This window comes from Enhydra lutris, unplaced genomic scaffold (assembly GCF_002288905.1).
Source record: "Enhydra lutris kenyoni isolate GAN:26980312 unplaced genomic scaffold, ASM228890v2 scaffoldscaffold20, whole genome shotgun sequence".
Taxonomy (NCBI): domain Eukaryota; kingdom Metazoa; phylum Chordata; class Mammalia; order Carnivora; family Mustelidae; genus Enhydra; species Enhydra lutris.
The window spans coordinates 3,354,310-3,367,004 of NW_019154104.1; the positions used below are offsets into that span (position 1 = coordinate 3,354,310).

At 52.1% G+C, this 12,695-nt stretch overlaps 1 protein-coding gene across 1 annotated transcript in view; it reads right to left on the reverse strand.

Moving 5' to 3' along the window:
- The window catches only part of LOC111148708 (Ras and Rab interactor 3), a 117,340-nt gene that overhangs the window by 43,693 nt on the left and 60,952 nt on the right, over nt 1–12,695 (reverse strand). Inside the window, exon 4 of the mRNA XM_022505502.1 lies at nt 386–458. Coding sequence (XP_022361210.1) covers nt 386–458 — 73 coding nt within the window. The remainder of the gene's footprint in view (nt 1–385; nt 459–12,695) is intronic.

The following is a 12,695-nucleotide window of genomic DNA, read 5'->3' on the forward strand; positions in this document are numbered from 1 at the left end:
AGTGACCTCAGAATCACAGGCTCTGTCCCACTGAAGGGTATCTGCCCTTCCTGTTGTCCCCACAGGAAGTGCCATCTGCCACCCCTGCAACAGGGTGGGTCAGGTCAGCACGGGGCTCCAGGGCGTCCTGGAAGCTGGGGTGAGGGGCAGTGAGCCAGGGGGCAGGGGGTGATGGGGGTGGGGTCCTGCGAGGCCAGCCCAAGGGAGCCTCAGAGCCCACTCCTCCCCTCATGGTTACCAGGGCAAAGCCAGGGACTGTCCCCTCTCTGCACCCTCTGGGCTGCACTTTTCCTTCTGGAGGCCTCCCCAGGACCCTCGCCCCCACCCCAGGGTGCAGGGACGTCTGTTGCACCCTGATGCCCCTCTGTGGGTCAGGCATACTCACCTACTGACACAGTAGAATGCGATCAGTCTGAAGATGTCCTCAAACACAAGAACCGAGCCTTCTAAGTACAATACTGTGGAGAGATGACAAAAGCCTTGGGTGAATGTTCCTGCCAGAGAGGAGGCTCTCTGAGGGTCGGGGGCCGTGACTGCCATCTTCACGGTGGGTCCCGGCACCTGCTACAGGGCCTGGCATCTGCAGCTTCATACATATCGGCTGCCAATCTGACCACAGGGGAGTGGGAACCGACCTTCTATGGTGTTATTCCACTGAGATTTCGGGGGATTATTACAGCAGTTGGTGTTGTCTTTAATCTACAGTCATCATTTGGGGGCAAAACGACACAGACAACTCTAGATTGTACGAGCAGAATCAAACATCTAATGGATCAGGGTTGTCTCGGCCTGACAGGGAGCTGCGAAGCACCAGCAGGAGGCAAGTTGCCCAGATCAGTCTTGGCCTCCAGGAAATACAGCAATGCCAGCCCAGGGCCACTGGCCCTTCTCCCAAGAATGCTTGGGCCTATGAGAACCTTCCTTGATTCGGCTGCATGGGTAACCCAAGAGTGAGGGTGACCCCAATACTTTCCAACTCTGACAACAAAGAGGGACCAATGCATTTGGTCAAGATCCCATCCCATGGTGGATATGGCTCGTCGGAGGGGCAGGCAGGGTGCTGGACTGTGCCTGAAAGGGGAACATGGTGCCACACTCTGCTCGGGACCCTCAGGGCAAGGGGCCCAGAGAAGCTACGCGAGTTGGTTGAGGTCCACTGCCCATCTTGGCTGCCATCCACCCTCACGACGCCTGTCACCCTAGGGCACCATATGCCCAACAGGGGACGCCCACAGTGAACGGTCTTTGGCATCAGAAGTACCGAAAAACTGAGTGTGTCACATTTCAGTTCTAGTTTCCTCAGGTTCTTCTCTCATCCATGCGGTAGAAGGGAAGGTGGGACCTGGGTCCCAAGCCTGGCTCCAACCAGGAGCTCAGCTCCTCCAGCTGCAAAAGGAGGAAGCCCTTCCCACCCTAAACACCTCTGCATCTCGCTGACAGCAAGCTGTCCTGTTTTCAGAGCCCAGGACAGTGTTTTGCTGCATTGGTGCTCTGCGAGAGGGGCACACACGAACTGAAATGTTTTGTTCCAACAGCTTTATTTTTATATTTGCCTTCTTTCAACATACTAGACACTGTGCTCAACAGTTAACATGATTTTTTTAAAAGAAGTTCACATTCATCATCTATTTATGGCAAAGAAATAATGATTTCCCATTAGGATAGCTATAAACACTTTAAAAGGGAGTTTAAAGAAAAATGCTAAGTAGATTATAGGACCCGTGGTACTCGGAAGAGTCAGAAATGTCAGTCCCAGGAATGACCATTCTCTGTGAATAGCGGTGGGGCAGTCCACAGCGCCACCTAGTGCTGGCATTTGGTACATCGCTGACTTTCTCAAGAAGCGAGGGAATAGGGAGCCTGGGGCCAAAAAGACATCCTGTAGCCTCGAGAGGTAGGGAGAGCTCCGTCTATAAAGTGGGATCCCTGAAGGCAGAGTTGGTAGTGACGCCCGCAGGAAGCCAAGCCTAGCACACTGGGAGGGCAGGCTCAGTAGTAGCTTTAAGATAAAGTCAGCCACGCCCCCCCTTCTGTGCCTCCAGGTCCTTTCTGTGAAGCCATACTTCCCTTAGCCTCAGTTTACCAACCGTCACCTTGCTGGGCAGCAGCTGGGGTGCAGGCACCAGAGCTCATTCCTTATTTGGGCCCAGGGCCCAGCACGGGTGTAGACATAGTGGCCCAGTCAACTTTGTACTGTTAAACTTGCGGATCTATAAAATTGTGAGCCACAGTGAAAGCTCTTGGTTTCTACTTGCCTTGACCTCTTCTGCCCCAGCCCCAGGTACCCTCCACATCTTCCACGCTATCCATACACAGATGGTGGCAACAGCTTCCCATCACCCCACGGACTAGCTGGGGGAGCTCGCGCTTGCCAGGGCCAGGGTGTGGCCCAAATCTGAGTCTCCCCCAGGACCCAGCACAACGTGTAGTCATCTGGGAGGGAGACGCCAGAGGGCAGAGGCCTGGGGGCACTTGGGTGGGGACCTTAGGCCTTCCACTGCATGCAGTCCATAGGGACCCCTCAGACTTGGGGAAACCTTCACAGACAGCCTTCCACCATTCTGGAGCCTGGGCTAACGCACATCGGTAGGGGACAATCCTTTGTCCCCATGAGTGATGGGCGGGCTGCGCTCCCAGGACTGCCCTGGGTTCTGTGCAGTTCCGGCCTGGTGGCTTGGTGTGGGTGCCTGGGCCCAGTGGCCCGAGTGTGAGCATGCCTCCATCGTCTTGTTATCTATCCTCTCTGTCCCTGGGTTTCTTCAGCTGTAAAACAGGGATAATAAAGTAGCCCCCTATTACAGGTTGAACTGCATTCTCCCCAAAGATATGATGAAGTCCTAACCCCTGGTACGTGTGAATGTGACCTCATTTGGAAACAGGATCTTTGCGGAAGTCACCCAGTGAACGTGCGGTCAGACTGGATTGGGGTGAACCCTACATTCCATGAATGGTGTCCTTATAAAAACATGAAGACATGGGAGACACACACACACACACAGGGGAAGCCATGTAAGGACACAGGCAGACTGGAGTGAGGCCTCTGTAGGCCAAGCAACACCAGAGTGCTGGTTGTCACCAGCAGCTGGGAGAGAGGGTGGAACAGATCCTCCTTGATCTGCAGACAGAACCCACCCCGCGCCACACCTCGATTCCAGATTTCCGGCCTCTACAACTGCAAGAATCAGTGTGTTGCTTTAGGCCACCCAGCCTGTGTGACTTTGTCACAGTGGCCCTGGGAAACTCATGTGCCCGCTCAAAAGCAAAACCCATCCACCGTAGCTTCCAGAAGGGTTCACAGCACAGTCAGCCAGCGAGGGTACAGGATTACTAAACCCTAACTTTAAACAAGCAAGCCGAGGGATGCCTGGGTGGCTCAGTCAGTGAAGTGTCTGCTTTTGCCTCAGGTCATGATCCCAAGGGCGTGGGATCGAGCCCTGAGTCAGGCTCCTTACTCAGGGGGGAACCTGCTTCTCCCTCTCCCTGTGCCTGCAGCTCCCCCAGCTTGTGCTCTCTCTCTCTCTCTCTCTCTCTCTCTCTGACAAATAAATAAATAAAATCTTAAAAACAAACAAACAGTAAGCTAGCCATGGTGTGAGGTAGGGCTGGAGATGGAAGGATTTTTGTGGCTTTGCTTGACATTACTTTCTATGGCTCCTCAGTAGAAAACTTGTCCCTTGGTGGAGGTGAGAGGGGGGTGGGTGGGGGAGGGGGGAGGGGATTTTCCTCACTTGGTCCCATCAACACAGTCCACATTCCACCCTCCAGGTGCTCGCTCATGCTCTTTCCCTGTGGACGAGGATCCCTCTTAACACAATTTAGCTTTTTAACCGCCTTATGGGTACAACTCATAGCATTAAGTACAAATGTTCTCGGACCTATGGTGAGGGATAGACCGCTATGAAGGCACCAAAACCCTTCGGACAGAGCACCCTAAGTGGGTAAATTGTAGGATATTGAATATATTAATAAATAACTCTCAGTAAAGCCATTATTAAAAAAAAAAAACCCATACACCAAGAGTAGACTGAATTTCACTGCCTGTAGTATGTTTTTCTGGGATTTTTTATAATTGGCATCTATGATTTCAGTAGGCAAAGAAACTGTCAAGTGTCTCTACATTTTTCTCTAATCTTCTAAAATTCTCTGTAAACTTTTCTCTAAAGCTGATTGGTTGCCAGTGTCCTCTCAGCTGAGGCCACTTCAGAGGCCACTCACAGCCCTGCCAGGCACAGCCTACAAGGCCCCCATGGCCCCCAACACTGAGGGGACCACGCTGTCCCTTACTCTGCGAAGCCAGAAAGAGCCTCTTCAGAAAGAGCCTCAGGAATGCCTGGTGGGCGCTCTGCCCTTGGCTGCCGCCCAAGGGAACTGTGGCCAGAGCCCAGCTAGGGAACCCCCACAACAAAGATGCTGGTTCCAACCGGTCACCATGGACAAGCGCCAGCAGCGAGCTCCCCGCTGGATGGTCTCTGGGGTCCTCAGCTGCAGCCTCGGTGGGCACATGCCAGGCCCTGTCTAATGCATTTCTCACTCAAAATGTAAGACAGGAGAAGGGGTCCCCATCGGTCACACCTGGCCCAGAGGTGACAACAGGTAACGATGACAAGATATCGCTTCTGCTTCGGGAAAAGGAAATCTTTTACCTGACGACTCACCACCAACGCTGAAATGGGACAGCATAGAGATGCCACATCCTTGCACACCGGCTGGCTGCTACCATTTACAGCCTCAATGTCAAGGAAGTCACAAAGACCAGAAAACTAGTAGATCTTTCTTTCTTTCTTTCTTTCTTTCTTTAAAGAAATTCCGTTCAATTGACACTGGCTTTTTCCACTTAGCATAATTTCCTCCGGGTCTTCCAAGTTGCTGAGTGAACCAGCCTGTTCCTTTTCACTGCTGAGGACTATTTTTCGGGCCAGCCAGGCCAGTTTGCTTGGCCATTCACCCAGTTTCCAGTTTTTAGTTATTTTTTTAAAGATTTTATTTATTTGACACAGAGAGAGAGAGAGAGAGAGCAAGCATGTGAGTGTGCATGAGTGTGGGCACAAGGAGAGGGAGAAGCAGTCTCCCGCTGAGCAGGGAGCCCGACTGAATTCCAGGACCCCCAGATCATGACCTGAGCTGAAGGCAGGTGCACAGAGCCACGAGAAGCCCCTCCAGTTTTTAGTTATTATGCGCAAAGCTGTTGTGGACATTTGTGTACACGTTTCTATGTGAATGTACATCTTCCCTTCTCTAGGTTTCCCAAGAGAACAATCACTGGGAATATGGTAAAGTCTAACATCATGTTTCAAAGGAACTGCCAAACCATTTTCCTGAGTGTCTGTACCCCCCAGCAGTGTGGGAGGGACCCAGTTTCTCCTCATGCTTGTCAGCACAGCGTTTTTGTTATTTTTTATTTTAGCCATTCTGATCAGTGTAGAATGAGATCTCATGGCCGTTTTAATTTGAATTTCGAAAGGACACGAGACATCCGTTCATGTGATTATTTGCCATCTGTGTATCCTCTTTGGAGAAATGTCTGTTCATGTCTTTTGCCCATTTTCTAACCGGACAGTTTTTGTTTTTTAATATTGAGGGTTTTTTTAAACTGCTTTATTAAGAGATCATACACATACCGTCCAATTTGCCAATTTGAAGTTCACAATTCAATGTCTTAGGGCATGGAGGCACGTAAAAAGTTGTGCAACCATCACCACAATCAATTTTAGAACATTTTCATTATCCCAGAAAAGAGACCCTATACCCACCAGGAATCACTCTCCAGCCCTTCCTCTACAGTGGCCCCTGGCAACCACTAATCTATGTTCTGTCCTTATGGATTTGCCTGTTCTAGACATTTCGTGTAAGTGGAATGATACAGTGTGTGGTCCCTTGTGCCTGGCTTTTTCCACCTAGCACAATGTTTTCAAGGCTTGTCCATGTGGTAGGATGGGTCCATGCTTCAGTCTTCTTTATGGCTTATAAAATTCTATTGTTTGGATGGACCGCATTTCGTTCACCCATTCATCACTGACGGGTGTTTGGGCTGTCTCCACTTTTTGGCTACCACAAATACTACTGCCTCAAACACGTGTGTGTACACGTTGTGTGGACATACACTTTCATTTCTGTTGAGTACAGACTCAGAAGTGGAATTCGGGGTCATACAGTAACTCTGTATGTTTAAGAAACTGCCAACTGTTTTCTAAGTGACTGCACCATTTTACTCTCTGCTTGCAACATACGAGGGTTCCAACTTCTCCACTCCAATCCTTTTTGATTACAGCCATCCTGGTGTGGATGAAGCGGTATCTCATTGTGGTTTTTGGTCTGCATTTCCATGATGATGGGTGATGCTAGCCTTTCTCTTTGTGCTTACTAGCCTTTCGTGTAACTTCTTTGGAGAAGTACCTATTTAAGTTCTTGGCCCATTTTTCAATCAGGTTGTTTATTGTTTTGTTTCAAAGGGCTCAATTAGAGTTCCTCTGTAGGTGGGACATTTTCATTATGTACTCATTTATCAACAAATATTTATTGTGCTCATCATCTTGATAAAAAGGGTAGATGGATATAGAAATTGAGAGCAAGCCTCTCAGTAGAAGGATGGCAGGGAATATGCCAATGGTCTGGCCACAGGACCGATCTAGGACATCCCGCCGAGGGACAGAGATTCAAACAACCAGCTCCTTCTCTTTTGATGATTTAAAATTTGGTGGGGGTGGGGATGGGAGAGGTGTAACTGATTTCACCTTAGAGAAAATTTTGCATGAAGCAAGGCCTCAGTATGCGTGTTTACAGAACGAGCATTGGATGGATGAGAACTGCCCCAGGAGGAAAGGGTCCCCAGAGGGATGCAGGAAGGACCATGGGCTGGAAGGAGAGGCAGAGTCACAGACCTCTCCCAGGGCTCATCCTTGGAGAGAAAAAGCCATCACACCCAGTTGTTGGGGGGGGGGGAATCCAGGAAGTGGCCTTCCTCCAATGCTTTATGTGACACTGCTGAGCCAAACTTCCCTGAACCCTATCACCTAGAATGGTTGGAAGACAGATCTTAATGGATTCTCATCCCACTTCCTAAAAGGTACACTAGCTCGCCAACCTGGGTCCCCAACTGGAAAGGCCAGAGGTGCAGACCCTGAAAATAAAAAGCCACGATGACAAGAAGCTGGGGAGTGGTTCCCAGCTGGAAGCAAGAGGGAGAGTCAGCAGCAGGCCTGGCAGGTGTGGCCAGGCCCACCCGTCCAGGGGCCTCCTGTCCCTCTTGGCTCCTTCCCCTCTTGGGAGGTCACAGGTGCCTTCTGGCTGCCGGGGAGCCATAGTATGGTTGGTCATGGGAACCCCCACCTGGCCCTTGTGTGGCTGAGGTGGAAAGAGGACTGTTTCCTGTCCAAAGGCCCAATTTTCTGCAGTAGATGAAAATGCACTCCCCTGCTCCCAGGACTGAAAGTGGGGGAAAACAGCAATTTCTCAGTCCAGGGGGACCCTGAAGTTCCAGGCCTAGCTCTGGCATCCCCTTGCTTCCAGATGACGCTGCAGAGGGCAGCTGCCTCACCTGTGAAATGGGAGAACAGCCCTCGTGCTGCTAGACTGGGGCTTCTGGAATGGCTGGCTCCAGCAGGAGAAGCTGTCCGACCAGGAAGCAGACAATCTCACGCCGGGCAGCACCTGTGTTCTCTAGGCAGCCCTTCTGCCCGAGTGTACAAGGACTGGAGCACAGAGTGGTGCAAACTTTCGGCCCTGCTCCAGGCAAAGCCTAAACGTGGACCATACTGGCCAGGCACAGGCTCCTGGTTCCAGCAGCCACATGCCCAGAGCCCAAAGCCCTCCTCAGAGACTTGCTTTCTCTAACTGCCAAGTGAGCATGAGAGTAGCTGAGGCCCTCCCTGGCCCTCTGGCTCTTTGTGCAGAGGCGGGTGCCCCGCCCAGACCCTGAGTGAGGAATGGCAGCCCCTGTACCACAGACAGCATAGAGTCTGAAGGTCTGTGGAGGGAGGGCAGGGACCTGGGAGAGGAGGACAGTTTGAAAATGTGCTGGAGACAAATCCCTTTCTCTCTCCTTGCCCGGCACAGATGGTCCAGGGTGGACACCTTGGCCTCTGGCTCATCGGCTGTCCTGGAGCCCCTGCACTGTCTATTTACCAGCCTGCCCGAGCCGCCCTTTGTAAAACCCCCAGCCCCCTGAGCTTCAAGGTTTTTCAGTGTAAACTCATCCTCTCTTAACTGTCTCCACCACATCTCCTCCATCAACCACAGGCCTCTAGGGGGAGGGTATGAGCTGCAGGGAGGCTGACAGGGAAAGGAACAGGGAGGACCTGCCAGCCACAGTCAGGGGCCAAGCAGGGGACTTCTTCCAAATGCTCCTACGCCCTCCTATAGGATCTCACAAGGGAGCACAGAGGTGCCTCCTCTTTTAGGTGGCTACAGCCCTGCACTAAACTGCACAACTTGACAAGCAGAACACCAGCTAGATTTCAACCCCCATTCAAATCACCAATGAAGCGCTTCTGGACAGTGCACAAGCTATGCAACGGTCCATGGCAGCCCTGGTTATAAGTCATGGCCATCTTTGCTGGTTGTGGTTGGCATAAGGAGCAATTTCCTCTTGATTTCATCTTAAGAATTTTAAGATGAATAAAATACCACAATGTTCTTTTTACTGAGTTGTACACCACACCCCAGACTGGCTCAGACTAGAGACCTGACCACACCCAAATGTTCCTCCTAGTGGATGGGGAACCACGGAAAGCCAGAATGGAAGGACCCTTAGGGGCAACTCCAGTCCAAACTCCCCCATTGCACCGATGGAGAAACTGAGGTACAGACAAATTATGTCATCATCCTTTGAGAGACGACTAATTTGGGTGCCTCCCAGAGTTTGACGGTGATGCTCTCTGGAATCTAGGTTCTGATTCCGATTGCTGTTGTTCTGCCCCCTTCTCCCAAATCCCAGCACGGGCTTTGAGCCTCCTGATTAATAATGGAAGGGTATTGTTTTCAAGGTTTCAATAATAATAATAATAATAACAACAACAACAACAATAGTAATAAGAGTATTATCTACCATTTATTAGTTGCGCCACTGTGCCAGCCTCTATTTCTAATCATCATGACAAATTCCATTATCCTCATTTTAGAGGCAAGGAAACGAGGCTCAGAGAGGTTAAGAAAGCGGCCCAGCGGCCACAGTCACGACAAGGTGCCTAAAGCCAGGGAACCTGGTACAGGAGGCACCTTTTGCTTTGGAGAGGTGGCACGGGGTGGAGGGAAGGCGTCCCAGTCCTTCCTACCGGAATGCACTCAATGTGTCCCCGCAGCTAGCAGAGATGCCTTCCTATGGGTCACACTAGGCAGGCCCCATGTCACCCTGGGGGAAGCCCTCCCGGCGGCCGCCGTGGCACTGGGTTCACATTCCGCCACATCCCGCTGTGTTCCCAGGCCTGACTCCAGCCCAGAACAAAGCTCCCGGGAGAGCGGGAGTCAGGTGTCCTCCCTCCTCACCACCCCAGAGCCGGGACCTTGCCCGGATCACACGGATGACACGCAGCCTCAGCATCCCCATTGCGAACAGCACTCCCTTGGAGCCCCATGCCAGCAGCCACATCGGCAGCCGCTGCCACTGGGCTGTCCAAGCTGTGATGAAAGATTCCTTTTCCTGGATGGTGCTCTTCCATATTTAGCAACCGTGTGGATGAGGCTTTAAGTCTGGGAAAGGAATACGGAACCAACTGTCGCAACGCAGATGGGACTTTGCCTGGGAACTAGGTAAAGGTTCAGATGCCAGAACAGAAGGGGGCCCATTAGACAGAGGAGTGAACTGCCAAGTGTCAGGGAGACCAAAGAGTAAGCAGACCAGGAGGTGTTCGGGGAGAAGGGGCGGGAAGGGGTGGGGGAGAGCGAGCAGAGGCAGGCTGTCCGCCAGCAGGGGGTCTCATTACCCACAGAGAATGAGCTGGAAGTCTGGGCAAGCCATCTGCCTGCTTCTCAGCTCACACTGAGGGGCCAGGAGGTGTCTTTGGTGGTCCCCGTCAAGAAGAAATGCTTTGCTCTGCTGGGCTGAAGGAAGAAAAGGAGGCGGCCCACGGCACTGCCCTGCTGGCGAGAACAGCCCTGAGTTCCAGAGATGGACCCATCAAGAAACAACCCAGCTCAGAAAACAACCCGGGTTCGACTTCAGGATCTTAACCCTGAGTTTTCAAACCTTTATCTGAGGTCCAAAAGAAAAGTGACCACCACTTACGAAAGCAGGGGGAGGCCCAGAGAGGTTCAGTGGCTTGCTAGAGGTCACAGAGCTAGGAAGTGAAACCAGGACTGACTCTGTAGTCCTCCTCCGGGAGCATACTCCTGTTGGTTCTCCAGACCCCGCTGTCTGGGAGAAACAGAATGCAAACTACATGCACAATTCTCAAGTTTCCCACAGTCACAGCAGAAACGGTAAACAGAATCAGGTCACATGAATCCTAATAGTATATTCTATTCAACCCAAAATATCTAAAATACTACCAGTTCGACAAACCATACATACAAAAAATTACTAGCGGGATAGTTCACATTTCTTCATACTATGCAAAATCTTGCATGAATTTATTTTTATTATTCTTATTATTTTTTATTTTCGAGAGCGCAGAAGCAGGGAGAGTGGAGAGGGAGAAGCAGGCTCCCCACCCTGGGATCATGACCTGAGCCGAAGGCAGACGCTTATCAGACTGAGCCACCCAGATGTTCCCTAAAATCTTGTATGAATTTGAACTGAGAGCCCATCTCAATTCCAACTCGCCACCTCTTACATGTTCCACAGTCATGTTGGCTCAAGGCTGCTGCAGGGGAAGCCAGAGCCTGAAGCAGGGTTCTCATTCGGGAGCCAATCTGTCCCTCAGGGCACTTCTGGCAATGTGGGGAGGCATCTTAGGTTGTCACATCCTGGGGGGTGGGGAGGTGGTACTTCTGACATGGTGGGTGGTCAGAGATGCAGCGAAACCTCCTAGAGTGCACGGGACAGTCCCTCCCCCACCTCCCCACCCCCAGGGCAAAGAATGATCCAGCTCCAAATGTCAAGTGCACCGAGTTTCAGAAATCTGGCTGTAGAGGGAGAAGCAGTCGTGCTCCCGGAACAACCAGCAGGATGCCCATACCTAGCAAGCTGCAGGGGGCCCAACATCCGTGCTCGTGGTGGAACAGACTGGAAGACAGGAGTGCCCCCTGAGACTCTGAATCACAGGAATCTTCCCCCATCCCCTTCACCCACAGTGCCATGAACTGGGGCATGGAATCAAGAACTAGGGACCAGTCTCAGGGGAACCGACATTTCACCGGCTTCCAGATGCTGCTGGAAAACCAGCCGGCAAATACCCAGCCCAGGGCTCCAGATCGGGATGCTGCTTTCTTCTCTGCCACCCCTGGTGGCAGTGTCCTGGGGCGGGCTCAGGCCTCAACAGGGGGAGGCCTACAGTTCTGGGGAGCAAATTCAGTGGGGGTGATAGGGCACTGGATTGTGGGTGTAGGTCAAACCACACTCCCAAATCAGCCCATTGGTGGGCAAGTGGGTGCTCTCTCTAGCTCCTCACTGGTTCTGAATGTGGGGGGGTGGTATTTATAGACCCCAGACACCCCCTCCCCCCAGGCATCGGGCCGGTACCCTCCTGAATTGCCATAAATGCTCCTGATCAGGAAAGGGGACACGCTGCTGCTGCACAGAGAAGAGTCTCCACTGACCCAGGGAGGTTCCTGCGACCTCCCAGGGATTGGGGCTCCAAACTCTCTGGCAGTTCCTCCAGCCCGACATCTCATTCAGATTTCCCCTTAGTTACCAGATGGCAATTCCACAGCCCAGTAAGAACAGTGATGGAAACAGGTATCTTGACCCCAAAGGATGTGACCACCCCAGAGGGACCCTGGAGAGTTAGCATCTCATGCTCCAAACACTCTCAAAGCTCCAGGGCTCTTCCCTCCCTCCTGTGCCCTGGACCCATGGGTTTATTCAATTTTCAATCCGCAAATATTTGCTGAGCATCGACTATGTGCCAGGCACTGTGCTAGGCACTGGGGTGATGGCGATGGGCTTCTTTCTCCCAGGCACAGTGGCTCCCCCATCCCTTGCTGTCACCCCTGCCAATCATTCTTCCCCTCGACCTAGGGTGATGCAGCCACAGGTCCCTGACACTGGGCGCCTACTGGTCCCTCTTCCTTCTCAGCCATTTCTGCCAACCTGTGCTGTCAGTCCTCCTCCTGAGTATCTCGGGAGTGTGTCTTGTCCTCCCACACCTGCTGGAGGAGCTGGGTGCAGGCCCCACCGTGTTGCCCCAGCATCACTGCCAAGTCCCCTCTGCTCTTCATCCTGGGTGGGGGGGTCTCCCCTGCACTCTAGCCTCTGCACTGCACCCCCAGCAGTGAGGGGCATCTGTCTATCTATCAATTTTATTTTTAGGTAACCTCTATACCCACTGTGGGGCTCGAACCCATAACCCCAAGATCAAGAGTCACATGCTCTACCCACTGAGCCAGCCAGCTGGCCAAACCCAGGGGCTTCTGTTTAAAAGGCACATGAGATCATGTCTCCCCCGCCCCCTTTTTAATGTCCTTCTGTCAAGGGTTCTTCCCCATGGCCTTCTAGATAAAGGCCGAGCATCGAGACCCTGGGTGCGCCCTGGGATTCAACAGTCCACATGTCCTTGTTCATGCTGTCTCACTGCCTCTCGTGCTCTTCCTCTTCTCTCCCA